Source organism: Corvus hawaiiensis, chromosome 2, assembly GCF_020740725.1.
Source record: "Corvus hawaiiensis isolate bCorHaw1 chromosome 2, bCorHaw1.pri.cur, whole genome shotgun sequence".
NCBI classification, from domain to species: Eukaryota; Metazoa; Chordata; class Aves; order Passeriformes; family Corvidae; genus Corvus; species Corvus hawaiiensis.
Window position 1 is genome coordinate 91,198,953 of NC_063214.1, and position 25,139 is coordinate 91,224,091.

Below are 25,139 nucleotides of genomic sequence, written 5' to 3' on the forward strand. Positions count from 1 at the left end.
GTTGGTCAGAGATGGATATAGATCAGTTAAAAGCATCCACTTTATACAGATTGCCATTTCAATCAGAAATTAGCTAAATGAGCTAATTTAAAATAGATTTGGACAGACTGATAAACGCATTAAGGCACATGATGTAAATTGTAATATAATCAGTACTCTTTGTTTATGAAGTTTTAAAAGAAATTACTAATGTATAGGAAATTAAACTACTACATTAGTGTTTAGTATCACTGGATATATATATATATAAATATTTTTGAAAGTATATGAATGTAGATATTTTTCTGAAACTGAATTAGTTCCAAGAAAATTTGATTCAATACCAGGAAACAAAATAGAGGCTGAGAAAATAAGAATGCTAGTTTCCTCCTCCCATAAACAAATAAAAATTAGGTGAAAAAATAGATCTACCATCTCCAAAAATGCTGAAGGATCTGGTAGAAAAAAATTATTGACTCAGTTCTCGAAATTCTGATAACATTTCAGTTGTTCAAAATACTCAAAAATCTTGACAAATTAAGCAATGTTTGCAATATAATTGTTGTGTTGGTTGCACTCTGATAGTTAAAAGCAATATCAGCCATTTCCTTTTTTTAACTGTTAAAAAGGTATAACATAATTCATAAAAGACATTATTAACAAGGTAAAAAGAAATTATTCACTCATTTTGAAATTAATAAAAATATTTAAAATAAGAATATGAATAAGTGTACATGAAGCCAAATTATTCTTTGGTAAAATATTAATTTATGCTCTTAGCTAGAAAAACTGTGAAACAATGCCAGTAAACATGCAAGAGACTCCATGAGACTCAGCACTGCAGGCATGACAATCATCTCCTAATTCCAACTTCTGACACCACTTTTCTGCATTTTCTGTTTTCTCATTTTAGAAACACCTGGTCAGGTCTCCCATCAGTCAAGAGATAAATAGCCTGAGTGTCAGTATCAGCAAGAGCAATCTGGAGAGCTTTGAGTGTATTTGTGGAACTTCCAACCTAAGAAACCAAAGAGAAAAAGACAAAGAAACAGCCATAAATACTAACAGTCCTTTGCCTCTGTTCTTAAATTCATAATGACAGTGTACTGATTCTAGGGATAATACAGAACCAAAATGACTAATAAAATGATGAAAACATTTATGTCATGTAGCTAGAAAAAGCTACGCAAGTGTCAAAGTAACATAAATTGGTACCAGATTGGTATTCAGTGCTTATGCAAACACACATGAACAAAATGCTGGCAGCAGCAATCTGAGCTGTACAAACAAAAGCAATCACTAAAAGACTATAAACAGATAGGAAGATGTAAGACAAAAGATGCATTCTCTTCATTTTTCCCACTGATGCTCCTGCTTGCCTTGAAACACTCCATTGAAACACATATTTTACTTAACCAAACAGTTCAAAGGTTACACAAAAGAGTTGCAAAAGTTTATTTCTCCAAAACTGGTAAAGGAGTTCTTAGTTGTCCAAACTTATTTTTTCAGATTCTCTCCCATGAACCCCCTTGGCACATTAACGTAAATATCATTTATGATTTAGCACAAAAAAAGTTAGCTATAGCAACAAAAGATGCCCAGTAAACTAATACTGTGCTCACAAAAAAAATCCATTGGAGTAATTCTAGAACTTTTCCTGTGTCATTCACATACTTAGTGTATCTTTCTTCTCTTTACACTAAACTCACTGAAATGTGTTTCATGGCTTAGGAACCATTAGATACATTTTGTATCTTCAAACGTCCACCTTTCAAACATTGTGTACAAAACCTTCCAAACTAAAGGTATATGTAAGGTTTTACCAGTACGGAAAACTATTTCATCAAGTTTTAGTCTTTTAATGGAACCAAAGCAAAACCTCTAAAAAGACAAGAATCTGTTTTATGCTTATATAGCACCTGAGTACTGCTCTGGAGGGCAGTGAGGATTGCAGCGGTGTGAGAACAGACTTAGGATACACATATATAGTGCATTAGAGAAGATAAATATAAATCTCTAACACTGACCCATATATGCAAAAATATGCTAAGAGATAGCATTATTTCTTCAGTCCTATTAATTGTGTTAAAACTTCTTCCAGTCCTTCCCAAGAGCAGTCAGTTCTATCTAAAAGGGCAAAGGAAATCAGGTGAGATGGGATAGGAGGTACATTCTGAGAGTTACTCTGTATGACTGTATAAGAGTGTGTGGGCCAGGCAACACAACAGCTCATCTACTTTATAATCTACTATTCTAACTCACAAGCAAACCTTACCAGTACCCACTCATAAGAAATAACCAGCCATTTTCCTCTTGTTAAATTTATCTAATACTCCTGATGTTTTAGTAGTTATAAAGTTTTAGACACATCGCTCATTGGCCATCTTGGCTCTTTCAATAATAGTTTTGAACAGATTTGAAACAAAACAGCTTCTTTCACTTCTTTTCACATCATCAGAACACAGGGTGGATGCTGATGATGTGCAGAAAATAACCATGTACCTTATGGTAAATGCTGCTCATTTTAGGTTTCTCAATTGCTACTGTTACAAATGAACACCAATTTTCTCAGTATTTAAACAATGATGACCAATTTCAACTATAAGACATTGCTACCACTAAAATTTTAAATGTTATCACATCTAAAGTATTTTTTAAGGAGCAGTTAGTTACTGTTTATAGCTCAGCTTCCTCATTCATAATCCTGGGACCAAAGAGCATAAAATGGGATCAAAAGATCTACTCTGATTAATATTCCAGAGAAATCCTCTGTTCATTTCAGCTTCACTGTAAATCCGGCTTTTTGATCTCAGACTTATGCCTGCAATGCTTAAAAGAGGCTAAAAGGTCAGCAGCAGATGTCATCCCTGAAAAAAGTAGATTGTTCTTGTGCCATTTCCTATTCCATTTCAGATATCTAGATCTGAACTTAGAATGAAATTTATAAACAAAAAATTCAAAATTTTTTGAATAATGATGGAAAAGGCCATTCACTAATGTATATACAAGTGGTATCAAAATATGGTAGGTCAAAGTATTATTAAACTTGCATGATGCTGTACAACATACATGACTTAAACAGAGCCAAGTTCTCAAGCCTCAAGCAGGGCAGCAAAATAAGGCTAAATAAGCTCAGTTACAAATGTTCAACTACTCAGGGAGGCCACACTAATACTTCCTTTTCTCTGTGTGTTGGTCTGTTAGTATTTTCTGAGAATACCAAGTTATTGATCTTGCTTTGTAGTCTCAGAGGTATTATACAGCTTCCCCAATTCCCTCCTCCCCAGGAATTTCCAATTAAGTCTGAGGAAGAGCTATCATAATGCTGAGGAGTTTTATTACATGAACATGGGTTTTTGTGCTAAAAAACATGAAGTGCAATGTATCTATACCATTGTATGACTGATTTTCAGTCCCGTGTTCATAACATTGCTGTCCACATTTTACACATTAAGTGGCCCTAAAGCTGTTGATAGTTACAATCTGGTGGATGACTGTGGCTGACTACAAGCAGCTCTGCTCTGGCAACTGTCAGAGAAAGAATACCGGGTAGATAGACAGAGGTTTGGTCTGAGTATGTTTGTTCTCATGTTTCTAGGGCACCTAAAGTTAGCTGTCTATTCATCAAAAAGAACTAGAAATGCTTCTCCAGTTTGCTGGGTTTGGTTTCCTGTACCACCTCTGAGCCGTAAGTTTGCCAGCAACACCTCTCAACCATGCAGCAGCCCTGCAGCAAGAATGACAAATTCAGATGCAAGGTCTGAGCAATGATACGGTTCCTACGGAATTCAAATTGGCCAACGCTTGCATTGTGGCTGCTAAACATAGCAGGCTGCAACTTGAATTATTATGATCTTATAAACAGGTCCATTGTTAAAGCATTATTATACCTGAAAGACGTACTGTATTCAGTTCTACTTAAGTTTACCCATCATCTATATTTTCAGCTTACTCGAGTCAAATACTTAGTCTATGCAAAATCACCCCAGCCATACAGAAAGTGGAGAAACAAATACAACTTTGTATACAAAGCAAGCACGCTTTGTGATAATTAGCTGCCACATTACCTCAAGCCCTTTTATCCAATGCCAAGCATCTTGCAAATTTTCCTCATTAACTTCAGCAAGTTTCTCTTGCCATGCCACTGCTTGGGCACTAAATTTCACAAAGTTAAATCTCTTCTTGTGTCTCAGTTGTTCCTGCAAGAGATGGCATCTGAATTTTACCTACTATTAAAAGAAAGAATACTTGTATCCTGAAATACTGAGTAATAGCAATAGTTTTAATTAATATATAGTTAATTATATGGTTACAATAAATAATTATAACATATATAATAAATGTTATGGTGTACAGGGAGACATACAAAACCAGAGATAATTATTGCTTGCAACTATTAAGATTGCTTGAAATTCCCAATAAGTCTCCATATACTCATATTTCTCAAACAATTTAAATAGCAAATGTCTAGGAGGGCATGAAAGAGAGAGATGAAACTGGATATGATCAGTGGTGTAAGAAAGAGATACCACTGCTTACCAGAGGAAATTGAAATCAGAAAGAAAGTAAGATATCATCTAGAGGAGGAGAACAAGAATCATATAAAGAGCACTAGCAAGGGGAACTAGACAGCAGGAGAAAATCAAGAATTTGCTGAAGTTGCTTTTGGACAGAAGTTATAAGTCAGGGAAGATTTGTGCAAGCGAGCACAAACTTTCAGAGTCTGGAGTCTTTGCCTCTCTTTCATCACAATTTTTGTGCAGCTGCCTGTGAAACCTTCTGGCACAGTATCTAATATACTTCTAGTGCTGATCTGCTTAGAGGAGCACAAGATACTATGCTCTACGTCTTGAGCACTTAGCTCAAAAACCTCTCTGTCATAGTTTTAATTTTTCTAGTCCTACTAATGATTGTTATCAATGCCAAGCTGAATTTTTATTTCAGTTACTTCTCTTAGCAGTAAAGAAATTAAAGATCAATCATGTCTCTGAAATATTAATGTAAGCTTAGGTGACATCACTGTAGACTTCTAAAACTAGGCAAGACAAATCCTGTTCTAGGTGTGTCTTCCAGTACTCACAGCTTTTGAGGTACTTCTGCACTTTGCCAGTCCCTTTGCAAAGTTCTGAGTCACTGTAAGGTGCAAGGAAGTTCAAAATGTTCTACACCCTCTATTGTAGAAGTATGAGAGTGAATCTAGAACACACATTACAAATCACAACAAGCCAATGGAATTGGATGACACTGCTTCAAAGCAAAAATTAAAATGCCAAAAGGTGTTTCATTGCATAGCTTGTTTCTGGTTTGGGTTTTTTGTTGTTGTTGTTTGTTTTTCTTTTTGTTTGTTTGTTTGTTTTTCTTTTTTTTTAGAAGGGGGTGGCTTGAGGGAAACAACTACTTAAGCCTTTATAATTTTTAGTATCTTCTCTAGCTTTTTTCAAAGAGTTGCATAAATGAGGGGGAAATATAAATTATTACCTGAAAAATGAGCACATGAAGAAAAATCTAAGTATTTTTATAAAGCTGCTATTTTAAAAACACATTTTTAAAATAAAAAGTAGAGTAACAACCACCGAGAAAAGATCAGTTTACTCTAAAATGCTCCTCAGCCTTCAGAGTCATCACTTTATCACACCTGTATTAGCTGAAATATTTTTTCCTTCACTAGTGGCAGCTTGTTGTTCATGGACTGGGATGTATCAATAAGAATATAGACATCGTCTTCAAACACATTCCCAAAAAGCCCTCTACTTCCTTGTTGAAGCCACTTAATCCTGGGGGAGGAAAAAAAATATCAAAACCTGTTCTGTAACATCTCTGGAGCTCTGTGTATCAGAATCTGAAAGGTAGGATCTTTTTGTCACTGCTGTACTTCTTATTCTCTTTCCCTAAGCACCTGTTAGTAGTCACTGTCAGAAGCCCTTGATGAATCAGTCCCCTGTCCCTATGTAACATCACAAGACTTTTAATTTCAATAGAAATCTGGACACAGACAAAAAAAAAGACAAAACAATACAGCACCTTTATAAAGTCAGTTATCAGGTAGTTTGGGCTGGGAAATCCAATGTGGAAGCAACTATAACTATTGTCCCTGTATCTGTTCTCCAGACTCATCTCAGTAAATCATTTAAGTCCGTAGTACTATGCCTCCCTTCTCAGGAAACCACTTGAGAACCTATTCTCCAAGGACCTTAAGCACTTCAAAGAGGCTTAATACAACACAGATGCTTCAGTGGTTTGTGGACCTTGAGCCTTAAATACAGAATTAGATTTACATTTTAAACAGGACTGGAATGTGCCTGCCAGTTAAATTCATGCATACATACTGCTGTGCACAAGAACATTTCCTCAGTAATGGCTGCAGCAAGTCCAAATCTGATTTCCCTTGACAGTCATAAAATGCTCATCTACTCTGAAACAGAGACATTTAACACATGGAACATAATGGCCCTGGGAAAAATATTCATTTCTACAAAAGGTTTCAAAAATAATGATATCATGGAAACTTAAGGATCCTGTTACATTACCTACCAATAGCTATTTTGTCACTGATTATTTCCCCCAAAGTGTTTGATGAGGTCCACCAAGACTTCTTAATGTTTAGATGAAACATTCAGAACAGCAAGCCCTTAATCTTGACTTGGATTTCAAAAATACATACTCACCAAAACTGCTTTTCTCAAATTTTCCTTTGACCATATATAAATGTTACCTTAAATACAGTAAGATGAAGATAAACCAGAAGCAATAACAAAACTCTATTTGACCTTGCTAAAGGTAATCAGGCTGTTATACTTTTGGTCGAGAGGCAACAATAAAATGAAAAATTCACCAATAAAATGAAAGTTCCATCCTGCTTTCTTCAGTGAGACATCTCGTTGTCCATATATACAAAACAGAGAGCAACATTTATTTTTTCTGTTCTAAAATAGGTCTACCTTAGACTGCCTATTTTTCTGTAGATCTCATACAAAACCTAAGTGTCTGTACAGCTGCATAAATGTAAACTAGGCAGCTAGTTTGAGCAGCGAACTTCTGATCATGTGCATTACTTAATAGCTCATGCCCTGACTCTGATCTAGACTGTTCAAAATTGTCTTCAACACAAAATTGCAAAAAACGCAGATAACCACTTGAGCACAAGCCAAGCTGTGCTTCTTGGTGTTGCAAGGGATCCTAAGTACACAGGATGAATGTTTACTGAGTTTTCTTGATGATTCTTGAAGTTGTCTGCCACCTTATAGTCCCAATACTTTTTGGCACTTTTAGCAGTAATTCAAAAATGTGCAGACTGACTTTCACACTTGTGTTTAAGAAGGAGAAAAAAAATTCGAAATCCTCATCAGGTTTCCTTTATGGCTACTAAGAAATCCTACGTACAGGATTCTGATTTAAAATAGACTTCTGGCTTAGTACTGATAAACTGCTGTCAGTTTATCAACCACTTCAACTTATTATGACAGTAAATGTCAAACTTTTCAACGCTCACGTAAAATAATCAAACTGATTTTATGTGACAGAACACTAACCTTCCTTCCACTTGTCTGAGAGCTGTCCTCATTTTCTCTTTGTACTGCTTATACTTTTCTGCAGTAACATATACATGAACTACAGATCCATCTTTCCAGAGAGTATGTACAAACTTGTCACAGTATCTTGCATGAATTACCTTCCTCTTTGTCTCCTACAACAAAGAAAACACATTTTATGTCCAAAACATACTATTTTGCAGTGCCTTTAATATTTGGGGAACAAACTTCAAAGGTACATGCTTGTTGCACATGAACAGGAGTAGAAATAAACATGGGATATGGTGGTCACAGAATTTGCTCCTAGCAAGATTCAATAGAAACTGGTTTTGTTCTTGCAGCTAGTAAAAACCAGAAGCTTACCAAACAGTGCAATGGTAAAGCTTGAGAAAAACAAACAGAAGACAAATCAATCCAAATATTTTAAGGACCTGCAAGACACTGCAGCAGCTGAGACTAACACATCCTCTAAAGATGACAAGCAATCTTTGCCCCACAAAGACAAAGAAAACCAAGGCATTGCTTAAGCCAGTTCTGATTCTCCCTTTTAGATTTTGTGTGAACCAGCAAGGAGTCCTTAAAGCAGTCATTCTCAAAAAGCTCTTTAAGACACTCTTTGTCTCAGTAATTAATTATCTGATTTTAACAAAAACTACAAAACAACAAGGCCATATACTATATCATCAATTTATCCATCAATCAAGTTTTCAAACTTTAAAAGAAAAAACAAACAACTTACGGGATGTGAGGGAACATGAACAATACTCACAGCATCAGTTTGTGAACATTCATCCTCTGGTTTAGTTTTTATGTCAACAAGCCCATCTACATGGCGAAAAACACAATCAGCAAGTGCATCATACAGTGTGAGCTTCTGAGCTTTCAAGCCATACTTCTGCAACCACTTCTCGGATGTCAAATATTTGTCAGTTATATGTTTTGGTAATGGATGATCAGCTTTGTTTGCTAATAAAGAAAATAAAACAAACAAAATCTCCTGCATAACATGGTTCATTCTGGATAAGCTATTTTCAAAAACAGACTCGGATTGTGGAATCAAAATTTTCAAACTTGTTCTGCTTCCTCTGACAGAACTGCAGTGAATAGATATTTCTGAGTGATTTTTAGTAGTCTCTACTTCGGCTGTGGGGCTTTTTCTTATCAGACAACTCATTGCAACAAATTCCTTTGTAACTGGGAAAAAAAACACCAGAAGACAGGGAGCAAAGACAATAAATAGTAAGAAGATCAACATATAAAAGGAATATTCTTAGTAGTTGAATTACAAAATGCCAGAAAGTATTCCTGAATAAGACGTCTAATTTCAAGGAGAATCATTTGAGCAAATGAAACAATAGAGATATAATTGAAAATACAGTCAAGACCATTGGTTAACACTAATCTTTTTAGAGACAGCTATTTAAAGTAAAAGGCAAACGACAATGTCATATTGTCTTATAAATTTTCCAAGGGCTGTCTTAAGGTAGGGCACTGCACATCTCTGGACACCAGTACAGTATACAGATAATACAGATAAAATAATAGGATACGGGACTCTCCACTCACTCATCACTATCCCAGTAAACCACACCTAAACCAAATGACCAGGCAGTGGGTCTCATAGCAGGGTGAATTTATTTTGTCACACTTCAATTTTGGTGGACCAAGGTGGTATAAATGTCTACTCAGTTTAGATGCAGCTACAGTGACCACAGTAGTGAGATCCTGAGCCTGTAAATAAACCTATGGAGGCATCCACTGCCCTGACACACACAGAGATGAGCCAACATCAGGGCAGGTGCACGATCAGAGCCTGTTTATATGGAAACCTTTGCTTTATGATTGCTTGTGGTCCTTAGAACAAGTGTCACAAATGTGCTCACAATTTTGAAAAGAAAACTGTTGTTTTCTTTCTTCCACATGCTTTACATAGAGATATTTTGCTGCAAAACATTTTAAACAGATCAGGAAGGCAGAACCGAGAAGAAAACACATGAAAACTGAAAAACTACAGTTATTTGGATCAATGGGCAATAGCCAAATAATGCTGAAGAACTTAAAAAATATATCACACTGTACTTTCATTTCTTCTAATTTATTTATGAAGTTATTATGTATCAAGGCAAACACTAAAAGAACATTAAAGCTGTGCAGTCAGGAAACATTGACATTAAGGCTGTCCTTGCAGTTTTATTGTGGTCTCTTTGTTCATATGCATTACAGAAGAGACGTTTAACTTCGTATGGGAAGTCCTGCTAACTTAGAAGATGCTCTTATCAGTATAACAAATGACATCGTGCCTTCAGAGATGAAAAAAACCTCTAGATTTAACTATAGTTATCTTATGGACAGAAATTCAAACCCAGTGCAGCCAGAGAGAGTTCTCAGCTTCAAATCTTCTTCATCACCACACCAGTCACACATGTCAAAACAGTTCAAGTTACTGACCAACTGATTGTACAAAGCATTCCTCAGCAGATGATCCAGAAAAGGCCACCTGGTCCCAGCCTCCATCTGGACAAAGTGAAAGCAACTGCAAAAACAGTACTAGAGCTACACAAAACCACCCATGACTCGTGCTAATTCAACCTGCATCTTGTATCAACTTACACAAAAAAATACCACTGGATACCATGTAAGTATTTTAAAACCAGGACTAATTAAGAAACTAAGTACTGATGATCTTGGCTGTGATCCTGAAAACCCACCTCCTCAGTTGCAGTCCAATGCTGAAGGTGCCTAGACTCCACAGATTCCTAAGCTTTTAGTATTTAAGTCTTGTCAGTGGCATCATTCTGCTTCAGAGCATGCCCAGAGCATCTCCATCCTAGTGGGGCTGAGTAGCTTCTCACTGTCCCTTGTAAAAACCTTCCAGAACAGAACTACAGAAACCAGCTATGCTTCTGTCTCCAACAGGGCTCAATTCAATCAATATGCACAGAACAGGTAAGTCATGTTCTAGGCCAAACATAATGGCAAGAACTACTGGTTTAATGAAGACATGTAGGTATTCCTTCATGTTTCTTAAGACAGGAATTGTCAGAGTGCTTATTTTGAATTGTTTTCAGACCCCTGCCTTTGCAAAAATGCAACCCCTCCGCTTCTTCCCTTTACACGGAATGAACTAGCTACCAGGTTGGAGGCTACCCCAAGAAAACTGTGATGGGACAGTATTGGTATTTCCCCAGCACTGTGTAGAACAAGCTAAAGATTTACTGGTTCAGGCAGACAGGAAGACATAACGAAAAATAACCCGAAGTAATTTCCATATCTTAAAATCCAGGTAACTTCTAAACCGAGTCACTGGTAAAATAAAAATAGTGTGTTTCAGCCTGAGCTGTTAAAGTTCAGCAAGTTTAAGCCATAGTAAACAGAGATTTGTATTGGAAAGTTTTAAGCAATCCTAAATTTAGATAACAATTAAAGGTGCTATATAGACATAGAGGTGCTATAACCTGTAAATAGACATTTCTGAGAAAATCATCCCCAAATTGATGTGCAATCAAAACTGTTCACAAAAAGATGTTGATTGTTAATGTAATGGTAGCTGTCTTGAAAGAAACATAAATGATACCGTCTTGAGAAGCAGACCGGTCAGATTCTGATAAAATTTTCTGAACTTGTCTCACTGTACTCCTGGCTTCCTCCAGCTCCTTCCAGATCAAAAAGACATCTTCACAGACACCAGCTACTGCAAAAGAAATAATAAATAGAGCTTCACATTTTTATACAATTTCAACTTTTTATAACTCCTCAATCACCATAAAGTCATCGGTATATCCAGATGTTGCCATATAACCTTGTTTTCTTGAGGTCCCGTTGCAATGACAAGTGTTATTCTCTGACAGACTTCAAAAAAGGGCTCAAAGCTGGCTCCACAATATGAGAGGTGCTCAGTATGTTGGACCTAACCTCCAAAGTTGGCCACAGATTGTTCCCACAGTGGAAGCAAATAGATTTTAACACTGCCAGAAAATAATAAGAAAACTCCACACTGAAATTCACTTGTTACCCCCTGCACTTCATTGCAAAACTTGGCTCCAAATATTAAACACAGTTTTGACATTTTAAAGAGAAGACATTTTTGACTCTTTCCATTTCCTAAAGTACATAATTAATTTTATTTAAATCTTCTTTACCTGATGACTATCTGATGAAATTTTGCTAAAGATAAGTTTATTTTCATCCCAACAATTCTCAACAGTCATAAACAAATGCTACCAAAAAAAATTTTTTTACTACCAGGCTATATTGTCAAAAAAAAAATGGAAAAATCCAAAACTGGAATTGAGACAAGGTTTTCTTAGGTTTTCTTAATTTTGACTGATATGTCTTTCTTGGTGAAAATAATAAAAATATTTATTTATTTCACAAAGAGAAACTACTAAAATTGAGACCCCTTGTATACCTAAGCAGTATGATCATTATTAAAAATGTGTTAAATTAGGTTAGTCTCAGAGTTTAAACTGTAATATAGGACAATGCAGAGATACTGTGTGCAGCGTTACAGTAAAAATATAAAAGAAACTGAATCATCAGCTATCCTAACTACAAATATATGTTACAAACTATTGCAGATCACAACCCATTAATGAATTGCACATAAAAATGCTGAACAAGACAAACTGTATATTATCATTCAGTAGCTCAGTTAATATACAGTGATGGTTCACTATATGAAAGATAAGACACGCAAACTTGTGTACTAAAGTAGGCTACCAGTAAACAAACAAACCTGATCATTTTGTTCTTTGATAAACTTTCCAGAAATAAGAAGAAGAAGAAGAAGAATGTAATACAAATAAGAACTCAATTTTAATTGTGAAATGCTTTCAGCTTCCAAGAAATATTTTGAATTGTGTTATTATACACTGCCATCTCCTGGGACCTTCCTGCATTTCAAAAACATCTGTTGCAACCATTAGGACAAAGATCAACATTTCCGAAATCACAAAAAGCTTTAGTAAGGCAGATCATTCTACAACATAAAACACAAAAGGGTGAAAAAACTTCAGTCTATAATCATTACTTGTTAAACTTAAGAAAAGTATTCTCTTCAAATATTTCAGAAAGAAGTCAGCTTTTATTTTATAAGCAATCTCTCCCCAGAAATGCAAACACATGCATTCAAACCATGCATGCACATAAGTCTAAGTTTAAGGGTGTTAAGAATGCAATTCCAGTGGCACTGTCTCCAACTAAATCTGGATATCCTCCACAAGCTATCAATTACTTTCATCCAGATTTAATTTTATGAATATTTTTAATGTAAAGTTTGAAAATAGTGAAAGAAATATGTATACTTCAACTACCTATAAAACAATAACAACTATATCATTTTGTTGCTTCATTTCCCCTTAAATTGATGCTATAGACTCATCAGTTTTACAGGATTATTGTTACTGTCCCCATTAAGATAAATGTATTTAACTGGTATTATATGAGAAGATTTTTTTTCCCTATTTATGCTTGCAGCACAGCAAAGTAAAACTGCATGCCCCTTAAAAGCAACTATGCTTGATGTCACTTGGTACACAGGACAAATGCAGGCACCAAGAATTGCACATTGGGAAATTCTGGTTGCTTAGAAAACCCTTTATTTGTCAACATTTTTACAACATTTTTTCCTGGATTCAACTGGGAGAGAAGCTTGCAAGCAATGATATCCACAGCAGCTTTCTCTCTCTACACAGGAAGCTCAGCTGCACCTCTACCTCAACCTCTTTTCCCCTACAGCTAAAGAGGAATGGAAAGAAAACCCCTGTATCTTTCAAAACTGAACCCCCAAATCAAAACCTACATACACATGCAAGGCATAGTATCTTCCAGATGTGGCTCTCAACTGTGGCCCATCCCTCAAAGCATATCATTGGTAAATGGCCAAGAAAGCATGAACCCAAATTTAATTTGGTTTAAATTCCCTCTGCTCGCACCTCAGATGTGCCATTTTTTGGGGATCACCAGCCAAAGAAAGTCACCTTTCTGGAGGGTGCAGTTCACAACCACTCCAAGCCCACTGTCTCTTGCACACATTCAGGCATCCATGTCCCAGGAATAATTTTGTCTTTAAAAATGACTTTAACCAGGGAGAGAAAGGGTCCTCCTGGTTCCCCCTGCCATGAAGCACTTCCCCACGTGCCCTGGCTGGCAGTGTAACAGCCAGACCTCTGGGGACGCCCTGGTTCTGATTCAAAACCCACCCCACTGCAATGGCAGGAGGGTGGCCACCAGTCCCACAGGAGGGGACCGGCCTGAACACGCGGCCGCACACGTCGGCCTGCGCCAAGCGCAGTCGGCTTCCCTCGGCTCTGCCCGCAGCCATCCTGACCGTGCAGAGCGCCTCACCCCGGCTAATGCTCCGGGAGTGCCCTGCCCGCGGGTAGAGGCGTTTCTGCTCTGGAGAAGGGAGGCCTTGGAAAAGAGGAAGAGGATGAGGAAGGGTGTGGGGAAAGCTTGTGGCAAGGGGCAGAAGCATTTTGCTGACACCAGCGAATAGAGAAGCAAGACAGTAGATCTAAGCAAAAGCACAAACACACTTGCACATGTACAAGGAAACTCATAACTCCCTCATTTCCATTTCCCAGTTATTTAACTGGCAGACAATCTCAAAAGAAGCAGCTTCCCCACATGTACCTCCACTCAAACAAACTCATCTGGTTTGACAAGTCACTGTAACCTATTTGATTTCCATATTGCTAATGGAAAAGCCTATATTTAAAAAAAAAAAAAAAGCCTACAAAGTATCTACAATATCTTTGAAACAGGAAGCAAATACCAATACAAAAGCAAATCATGGAAAACAGAAGTATTTCTTACTTGTCTGATTATCTGACTTAGACCGTGGAAGCAAGCAAATCCAAATATAATGGAATACAATCTATTTGAAAATGAATTTGCTAGCAAGGGAAGATGGGGAAATTTATTTTCTTCACTGCCAGTCCCTTTCTCAGCCTCCATGTGGCAGTAGAACACAGAAATATACCCTCAAGCACTGATTTTTAAAATCTCCATTTAGAGGGGGATGAATGAAGGCACAAAGAAGCATAAGAGGGTAGTCCACAGCTTTTACCTGCATACCTGCCAGGTCAAACAGCACTCAAACTCACTGCAGCCCAATCCTGTCCCTTTTCCATTGGGCAAATGGACAAAGCAAATGAACTTTGTATCCCATGTGGTATCACAGAACAGCTATCTGCATCACTCCCTACACATTAGCAAAGAGATTTGCTAGGCCAAGGTTAGGCTGCTAAGACTAGACAAAGCACACGAGAAAAAAGCAGAGGCAATGATCTTTGCAAAGAGTAGCAAAGTAGCTGCTCTTCAGCCATTATCCTGGCTCTCCAAAGAGAGGGTTCGATCTTTCCCATGTCAGTGTAAATAAACAGCGCAGGGGTCATTGACTTCAATGTCATACAGGGGAATGACGCTCTTATGATTCCCTTTTTTACACACACAACCTGAAATTTTTCCTGTGACAATCAAGTAAATGTAAAAAGCCAAGCACACCTAAGAACAGAGCCTTACACTGTTCACAAGGAGGTCAGACACTTCCCTGTTTGGATTTATCACATCAGTAAAATCCTGATTTCAGTCCATTTGCATTTTCCCTACACATGCCAGCTCATCTATTCCACCACACAGAAACCACTACACAGAAATTTACTGTTTCTATGTCAGCCACCGAGGACCCTCTGTTCATTTCAGGATCTAGTTCAAAGCACCACTGCTTTTCAAGCCTTATGTAGCACTCTTCACCCTGTTACTCCAAGCAGTTCACACAAATGTGCCCTTTTTCAGAATGACATCTTTTCTCCACAGCTTCCACCATTCCTTGCCCTCTATGTCTTCAAGTTCCAGCTTAAACGTCACCTCCTTTCCACTTATAATTTTAACTACATAACAAGATTGCTTAATTCTACATCTTTTTGCAGATGAATAAACTGCACAAAGAATGTGGGCAGAAGTGATAACAGGAAAATTAGTGCTGGATGAGGAGGTATTATCACATCGGTGAAATTAGGCTTTATGTAAAAGCATTTCTCTGCTATAAGTAAATCTGAGGCTGCCAGCATAAGGACCTTAATTCTTTAATGAGTTACACCTGTTTTGATCTTGAGCACCCACTCAATATGATGTAAAAAATTTCAAAATTGTCAGTTTCTCACACTTGTTTTCTAAATGTCTGCTCAAGATGCAAAATAGGGGAGAACTGAGCGCTTATCTAAAATTTTAAATAGTTCACTTCTGACTTGTTTTGGTTAAGCCGATGAAAAGGAGCGAACATGAAGATATCCCATATTTGCAAAATGCTGATATTCAGTGGATACCCAGAAACTATCAGATGTCCTTAAAACAGCTTTTCCAGTCCATAAAACATGGTTATGAGTTTCAGTTTCCAGCTGCTGCATTTGTGGTGCAAAAGGAATATAATCAAAATATTCCTGTGCCTCCCTTTATTTTCTAGAAAGACCACATTTGGAAGATTAAATCTCTGGTTCATTCTCTATTTATTTCCTTGTGTAGTTTATGCCACACATCCAAGAACCAGTTTCAGAGCCCATTAGTGAGTAATCGACACTTTTATTTTTATTGCCTTATTACTACACCCTGAAGGAGTCTCTGAAACAAGAGAAATCAGACTCAGACCAGAATGATGTCTTCAATGTGTTTTCTTTTCTGAAAGGACTTTAGATTCTGCATATGACTGAAACACTCCAATTGGCTGCCAGTGATGTCATGACTGTGCTTGTAATACCCAGTAAATGCAGAAAGCTAATTGTGTTCCTTTTTAATGTGTAAATTCTACTCCATAATAGCAATAAGACACAACAGACAATGCACTTCAAGGGGATTACTGTCCTTTTGAGCGATTAACGCTATTCAGCTTTCAGCTTTAGAAACAGTGGTGAGGAAGTAATTTCAGTCATATAGGAGCTCTAGACTCATCTATTGAAACAGGCTGACTGCCCCAGGGGAAGAGGGAGCCAGCTCCCCCCACACACACCCCCAAATGTGGCACAGCAAGAAAGCACTCATGGCAGACTGAAGGCATTATACTGCTCCACATTAGTATGAAACGATAGTGTTTTGAAGCAGACTCTGCTGTTGGTTTCTAAACTCTGCATGGGTGAGGCTTGAGTGTCCCTTCACAACCCAAAAAAGCAGGTGATACCTCACTCCTTTATTTCCGCCCCCCCACAATGGTTCTTTCCCTTGTACTGTTATAATCATGGTCCTAGTGAAGGATAGGTACACAAGAAACTTGATTACAACCCAAATATAGGCCAGTTAGTTCAAGACTGGCTTTACATGAGCCTTACATGAGCCACCAAATCCACCTTATGCCACATATGCCCTAACAGTGAGAAGAGGATAACACCGTTCTACCTTTGGGGCAACATTAATGCCCCCACCATAACGAGGGGGCGTGGGTGGGTGTGTGGGTGGGTGGCTGTGTGTGTTAAGCCATTAGACTAAAAACGTCTTATGATCCCTGATGTCTAAAAGAAGTATTTTTTTTACTCTCCTGCTGAAAAAGACATCAAATTTGACACACAAAGCCTCACTTCATATCACAAGCCCCTCTCCTCCCACCCCGCCTGAAACCACAGTCCAGTCCCACTGAACACGTACCCAGAGGAAGTAGCACTGTGACTAATGAGAAACACACTGAGCTTTCTGCCCAGCTCCACCCACCAGTGAAACTGTTTATTTTGGTTGTTTCCTCCTGGTATTTTTTCTATCAATTCTCCCACCAGCACTTTGCACTGCTTTCTTGACAGTCACTTTACTGTGCTTTTTGCCTGTCTTAGTGACAAATTCTTGGGAGAAGCAAGTGAATCTCATGTTGATTTAATCCCCTTATATTACCTAAGAACTTGGCCTATATTGATGTGGCTGTTGTATCATATGGTTTTCTGCACTACTCTTCCTTTCTACCATTTCTCTATACATTTCCACAAGGTCACTGGCATAAGCACACAAGTACTGTTCTTCATATTCCTAAATAAATTATCTTCTTCTCCCTTTTTTTCCTCTTCTCTTTCATTATCACATGCACATCCTCTACTCCATTTTTCTCTTTTCCTTGCCCTCTCCTTCCCACCCAGAGAATTTCCATTAGACCAGTCCTGTCCTCACCCCACCCACACCTACAGGTTTCTTTTGATTTCACACTCATCAAGTTCCTATACTGCATTTCCATTTTGACATATCGCTGATAGTATCAGAATAATCTTGGGGTTTATATTGTCTACCTAGTGGCATTCGCCCTTTCACTTTTCTGGAGCTCAGGGCAATTAAACTTTTTCCATCCTCTTCATACTTTAGTGCAGGTCCAGCAGAATCTCTACAGTCATTCTTCTCAGCAAAAGCATGGAATCTGTAATACAAAATGAGTTTCCACCAGTACACAAACTACATAAATACTTCTCTAATTTTAAAGAGATGTTTTTCACACATACAACTTCACAATTTTATCTAAAGCTTCAACTACAGTAAGATTACTAATATTATCAAACTTTTTTTTACATTTATGTGCTTTCTGAAGTCTTCCCATGTAGAATATTCTTTCTTTTTGATATTACTTACTGCAAGGCACCTTACTCTTCAATTTCCTGGAAATCTATTTTTAATTAATGCTTTTAACAGGGTGAGCAGGCATGTAATTTAAGATGTCTGAGATGACACTAACACCTTTTTATCAGATTATCCTCCCAGCTGAAAGACTAACAGGAGCATTTATTTCATTATCAACATACAAATCAGGATGCCAAGCAGACTTCATTTATCCTCATTGTCAAAACAGAGAAGCTCTCAGAGCAGGAAAAAGATGCATTTCTAAAACAGAACTACACTAGAAACAGGTTCAAGCCATGAAAAGCCCATGATCTTGGCTGTTCCTGTGGGAAAGCTGACTTAAACTTATAGACAGTTATTGGGCAAATATCCACCAGCAAGTTATTAACTGTCCCTGTAAGTCCGTGCACAAAAGCTAGACTCATGTAAAAAGACGACAGTGAGAATCGTATCAAACAAAACAATTCCTCTCAGCTCCCTGCCACAACCCTTTTTGCCTGTTTCTACCATACAAGAAGCATTCACTTTCCTTTAATAAAGAAGGTAAAAACACTACCAAAAGAAAATGAGGGATAGTGACTAGCAATGTACCTGGTACCATAGAGGTACCATGCTCCTAAATGACCACAATCATTTTAAACACACATCAGACCAGAGCAAACATAACACTTTCCCACAGTCTTGTTTTTGGCAGACGCTCCCATCTCCTAAAAGCTATTTCTAAACACAGATGGCTATAAAAGAGCTAAGCAGCTGCCATCTTACCAATTGCTCTGCTGTCATTTGGGAGATTTCTACTGTTGGAGGGCTTCCCACTCTTGCACAAACAACAGTGAAACAGAAAAAGCTAGCAGCCATTTCACAAGTCTGTATCTGTACAGTGACTTCTGTTAAGCAGACAAACACCTACTGACACCTACTGCCTTCTTGCTGTTGAGCATGAATTTGGTCTTGTGGGTTTGGTATTTGTTCATTTGTTTTCCTTATTTTGATAACAGAATCAAGATTTAAGTCGTCTTATCCACTTCTACTGAAGGCTGATTCTCACCACATGGCCGATTCCCAGGACAAAGCAGTCAACAAGCCATGTGGAATATATTAATTTCCACCAACCATAAAAAAAAGATGCTAGAAAGCATGGTACAGAACTGCTTTTCCACACAACCAGGCCTGAAGAATAACACCCCATCAATTTTCTGTTATTCCATGAGCTGCTCATTTAGGACAGGCATTTCCTTTCCAGTACATGTCTCTATGGCACTTGATCCAGCAAAACTCTAGATCGTTTTCTGGTGCTTGTGGATACTACTAATGTACAAAGCAACACAATAAAAACTTACTTCAGTTCATGTTGTGACCATTTCCCCTGAACAGTTTTCCAGACTTCAAGAGAAAGGCAAATGACAGACAATTTTGGGCATAAAAAGGGAATGGCCTTTCTCCAAGCCAGTGAGAACATAAGCGAAAAAAAGCTGGTCTGTTTAAGTAGGGTCTGCATTCTACTCATATCTCCTATTTTCCCATCCCCGGATCACTTACTGAACTACTCTGTCTCATTTTCCTCATAGATTATATTCAGGTATGTCCCAATACCATTCCTATCAGCAAAGCACTTAATGAGTACTGAAATCTTTACTGTCCTTCTCTATCCTACCTGCCAGAGGCCAAGCGGCTCAGCTCCTTCAGAAAAAGAATAGTTTCATCATCCCTAGCATTGAAAGACACTGTGTTGACTGGACAGAAGCCATCTGAAACCTTCTCAAGGAGTAGCTGCTTCGTGTCCACTGGAACATCCCCCACAGCAAAGTAATAAACAGCTTCAACCTGTCATTAAACAGAAAAAAAAGGTAATTGGAAGACATTGTTTTACATAAATGTCTGATATTTATTCCAGCACCATCCTGTGCTCAGTATTGGTAGGAAAATTTGGTAAAACTGATACATTACTTGGGCTATGAGATTTTCAGAGCTTTGGTTCTTCCTCTCATTTATGCTAGTAATTCAAAGGAAGGCCACACAAAATTTCCTCAAGTGAGACAAGAACCTGTCCCACAGTCCCTGGGTCTGATTCTGCCCAAGGCAAGCCTCTTTCCACAGAAGTTAACTGAAGCCAAAGAGAGGTGTAAGGAAAGACAACTGCATCATTAGTCAGAAAAAGGTTCTGTGCCATATGCCACTTTTATCAAGAGACATGCTATGTTGGTGCCTTGCCAGGGCTGAAAAGTAGGAACTTTTATACCAGACATAGTTTTACTGGCAGCATGTATTCTGAGGTTAGGAAAGATGGCAATCAAGGGAGGTGATTGTCCCATTCTGCACTAGTGCAACCTCACCTTGAATATTGTGTGCAGTTCTGGTCACCTCAATATAAGAAAGACACTAAACTATTGGAGAGTGTCCAAAAGAGAGCAACAAAGATGGGCCTTGAGGGGAAGCCGTATAAGGAGTGTCTGAGGTCACTTGGTCTGTTCAGTCTGGAGGAGACTGAGAGGAGACCTCATGGCAGTCTACAACTTCCTCATGAAGGGAAGAGGAGGGGTAGGCATTGATCTCTTCTCTGTGGTGAGCAGTGAGGGAATGGCCTGAAGCTGTGTTGAGGGAAGGTTTAGGTTGGATATTAGTAAATTTTTTTACACAGAGGGTGGTTGGGCACAGGAACAGGCTCCCCAGGGAAGTGGTGACAGCACCAAACCTGACAAAGTTCAAGAAGCGTTTGGACAACACTCTCAGCACATGGTGTGACTCTTGGGCATGGTCCTGTGCAGGGCCAGGAGTTGGGTTCAATGATCCTGTGGGTCCTTTCCAACTTAGCATATTCTGTGATTCTGTGATTATTTGAATGCTACTGCTAGTATTTACAGATAATTTGTATTTTTTATACTTCCCAAGGCAGAGGGAGTTTGGCAGGTTTACTATAACTACACACACTTACATTCTGAAAATGTTATTGCAAGAAGAGAGAGAAGCTGAAGAAATGTCCTTTAGTTATTGCTTGAATAATGCATTTTGAGGGATTTTATGTTACCTGCACTTACCCATGTAACAATCCTCACGGTGAGTATGTTTCCAAAATTTTCACAATCATTAAAAACAAATGTAACAAACAGCTATCCCATGATGACTTTCAAGACAATATGCACAGTATATCAGCCCTATAGCATGGTACATACCAGCTGATAAATACCTGATAAATAGTTGTTTAACTGAAAAAATACACTTGAATACACTCACCTCTGTGCCCAGTATGGAGCAGATCATCCTGGAAACTATGCTAAGGCACATGGAAAATAAGAAGTCAACAAGGTTTCACTAAGGGCAAACATGCCTGACAAGTCTGGTAACCTTCTACAACGGGGTTACTGACCCCATCTACCTGGACTTGCATCAAGCATTTGACTCTGTTCTGCACAACACCCTTGACTCTAAATTGGAGAAATGTGGATTTGGTGGATGGACTACTCAGTGGATAAGGAATTGACTGGATGTTGCAGTCCAAGACTGGGGGCGAACAGTTTGATGTCCAAGTGGAATGTCCATGGTGCTCCTGAGGGGTCGATATGGGGACTGGCACTTTCTAACATCTTTGTCAGTGACACGGGCAGTGGGACTGATGGCACCCTCAGCAAGTTTGCCAACACCACCAAGCTGTGTGGTGTCTGATGCACTGGAGGGAAGGGATGCCATCTAGAGGGACCTGGACAGGCTTGAGACAAGGAACCAAGTGAACTTCATGAACTACAAGGCCAAGTGCAAGGTCCTGCTCCTGGGTAAGGGCAATCCCAAGTTCAAGTACAGGCTGGGTGGAGAATGGATTGAGAGCAGCTCTGAGGAGAAGGACTTGGGGGTGTTGGTTGATGAGAAGTTCAACATGACCCAGCAATGTGTGCTTGCATCCCAGAAATCAACTGTATCTAAGGCTGCATCAAAATCAGCATGGCTAGCAGGTCAAGGGAGGTGAGTCTGCCTCTCTACTCTACACCCATGAGACTCTTCCTGGAGCACTGTGTCCAGCTCTGAGACCCCCAACATAAGAAGGCATGGACTTGCTGGAGCAAGTCCAGAGGAGAGCCACAAAGATGATCACAGGGATGGAGCATCTTTCCTATGAAGACAGACTGAGATGGTTGGGGCTGTTCAGCCAGAGAAAAGGCAGCTCTGAGGAGACCTTATAGCACCTTCCAGGATCTAAAGGGGCATGAAAGCTGGAGAGGGACTTTTCACAAGGACAAGGGAGAATGGCCTTAAACTGAAGGATGGTAGATTTAGATGCAAGGAAGAAATTCTTCACTATGAGGGTGTAAGGCACTGGGAACAATTGTCCAGAGAAGTTAGGAATGCCCCATCCCAAGAAGTGTTCAAGGTCAGGTTACCTGGTCTAGTGAAAGGCGTACATGCCTATGCAGGGGTGTTGGAACTAAATGGTCATTAAGGTCCCTTCCAACCGAAACCATTCTGTGACTCTATGATTCTATGAATATTACTAGGAATCCCAGGACATGCACCACAAAAGACAACTATTTGAGTCTGGGGTAGCACTGAGGAAACCTTTCTGCACTCACGTCATTTCATGCAGTAGTAAAGCAAATTCAGTATCACCTACAAGTGTGCTCATACATTTCCACTACTGCCTTTGATACTGATTTGTATTCTAGCTCCCTGAGTCATTTCTGCATTTCAAGCTTCCTTCTTCATCTACCTTTTGGCATCTTCCTCAACACTGGAAGACGTCTCTCCCAAGCAGCAACCCAATTTCGGGCTGGATAAGGCAAACTAACGAAGCAGCACCTTGCCACCTTGAACTTCTCTTGGATCTTGCAGAGGGTCGAGACACTCCATATGGGAGGCAGGGGCCATAGTTACAGACTCCACTTGCTTGGGAGCAAGCAGGACCAGATGTACTAGCATCACTGATAATTCTAGATAAATACCAAGGGTAAAGAAAAAAATGAATGTGTTTTATTAAAGTGCAAGATTAACAAAATACTTACTAGCTTTAGAAGAAGGTACACAGAAACAAAAAGAACGAACTCTTGCATCTGTGTTCTAGTTCAGTTTTACCAAGTTCCCTGTCTGCCTTCCTCCAGCTAAAAAGCTATCTGAGCCTGCACACAGATCTCCCAGATGAGACCCAGTCCTTGGACAACACCATGTTCCTACTGCTTTTGCTGAAGAGGCTCCTGGCCCAGAGGAATGCATGCATATTGCACAACCATTTTTCCCAGTGTTTCTTCGGATTCACATCTTCTTCCTCTCCCTTTTAAGACTGCCATTAATTCATAAACTTGATATTCAACAAGAACAGAAATTTTCACTCTTTCTCCAAGGGATTTACTGCCTGCCTCTGCAACTTTTAAAATGCTGACGTTTATTTGGCATAGCTGATACAGAACCAACCCCTCACAAGAAAATAAAAAAAAAATTGTGAACCCCAGATAATTCACTCTACTTAACTACAAACCCAGCAATGACATACCACAAAAGAAATGTTCCTCACAGGTTAGTGGGGAAAGATTAAAACCTTTCAAATGAATCCTTCACATTTTGAAAATTGTAATTTTTACATTTAAACAAAATTCATACAAGAACAGAAAGGAGAACAGCATGAATAGCTCCTCATAGTCTTGATCTTGGTTGGGAGGTGTTTTGGACGAGTTATCCACACTTCACGGAATGGCACCTGTACAGAACTGGAGGTTAGACAGTGTGGATGCATTTGTGGCAGGTAGAGCTCAAAGGATTGCAACATTACAGCAGACTGATCTTCAGTTTGGGATTGACAGGTCATAAGGAAAGAAAATCTAAGGAGTCACCACACATGGGAAGAAAAGACCAGCTAAAGGAATGACAAGAAGAGCCATGTCTAGGGCGAAAAAAAAAAAAAAAAAAAAGAGCTATTGTTTTGGAGCAACTTCTGTGAATGAAGCCAGTTCCTAGGAATGAGTTATTTATGACTGCTCAGTAAGTAGACAACTTTTGCCTAGGACTGAATGGGGTATCCTCCATCTGCACTACAGTGAAGGTTGCACTTAAGTGAACTGTCAGTTATGAATAATAATGACTCTGTTTAGGAGCCATTGAAGTTTGGTTTATGTTGAGCACCTGCCACAACTGACTCCCCCCGATACTGGCCCACCAATATCTGGAAAAATAATAATAGATGTCTCACTGTCTGACAGATTTTAATTTCTGTTTATTCAAACAGACCCACCAGGTCCAACAAGACTTATTTTCATCCAGACAATGCTGAAATCTAAATAAAATTTTTTAATTACTCATCAGGAAATCAGCATTATACTGGAAATTGAAAATGCTAATAAAATTTATGGAGGGGACATTTTAAAAAGAATTCATGAAAAAAAAGCTCACTGGTGAACAATTTGTTCCTTACTCAGTTCCTTCTTAATATTAGTTACCAATCATCAAGGCTCATCTCGATGAGAATCCAGCAGCATAGGAAAGCAGAAGGTAACTCAAGCAAAAATACCTTCTCCTTCAAACAATGTCCCAGAAAGAGATTTACAAAGGAGTTAGGATTGGATCTGTGCACAGGGATGGATGTTAATGGCAGTGAAAACCAATGATTCTACTCCACAGACAGTAGGCCAAATTTTCCATTAAATTCAGGGGTTAGAGAAGTGAAAGAATATACATTGTAAGGAAAAGTCATAAAATATCCCTTTAATAACACAAGTTTTAAGTGACTAGCTCAAATGTTGGCATATATGTTTCAATTCTTGTGACTCTGCTTTAATGAATAAAGTAACACGGTACTTTTGGAAATGAACAGCATTTAATTGCAGGAATACTGTGCATGCTTTGTCTCTATCATGGAAGAAAGTCTAGCTATCACCTGGCTGATGAAAAAGGATTTGCATAGCCCTATCATGAGTTAATATTTACATATATCTCTGTACTCACTATTTTGAATTTTAAATATAACTTTTCATGAGCATGTTGGATACATAGCAAAATAAAAATTGCTTCTCTGCCTTCAATAATGTTGGTACTAGAAATTTTCTCATAAACTTGAAGCCCTGAAAAACTTATATGGCA

At 38.6% G+C, this 25,139-nt stretch overlaps 1 protein-coding gene across 1 annotated transcript in view; it reads right to left on the minus strand.

The window, feature by feature from the left end:
* Nucleotides 1–25,139, minus strand: part of VWA3B (von Willebrand factor A domain containing 3B) — a 63,321-nt gene that overhangs the window by 26,700 nt on the left and 11,482 nt on the right. The window contains exons 7-14 of the mRNA XM_048325134.1: nucleotides 19,741–19,910; nucleotides 17,765–17,889; nucleotides 11,083–11,199; nucleotides 8,278–8,474; nucleotides 7,509–7,663; nucleotides 5,615–5,753; nucleotides 4,047–4,178; nucleotides 899–997 (exon numbers count right to left, since the gene is read on the minus strand). Coding sequence (XP_048181091.1) covers nucleotides 899–997; nucleotides 4,047–4,178; nucleotides 5,615–5,753; nucleotides 7,509–7,663; nucleotides 8,278–8,474; nucleotides 11,083–11,199; nucleotides 17,765–17,889; nucleotides 19,741–19,910 — 1,134 coding nt within the window. The remainder of the gene's footprint in view (nucleotides 1–898; nucleotides 998–4,046; nucleotides 4,179–5,614; nucleotides 5,754–7,508; nucleotides 7,664–8,277; nucleotides 8,475–11,082; nucleotides 11,200–17,764; nucleotides 17,890–19,740; nucleotides 19,911–25,139) is intronic.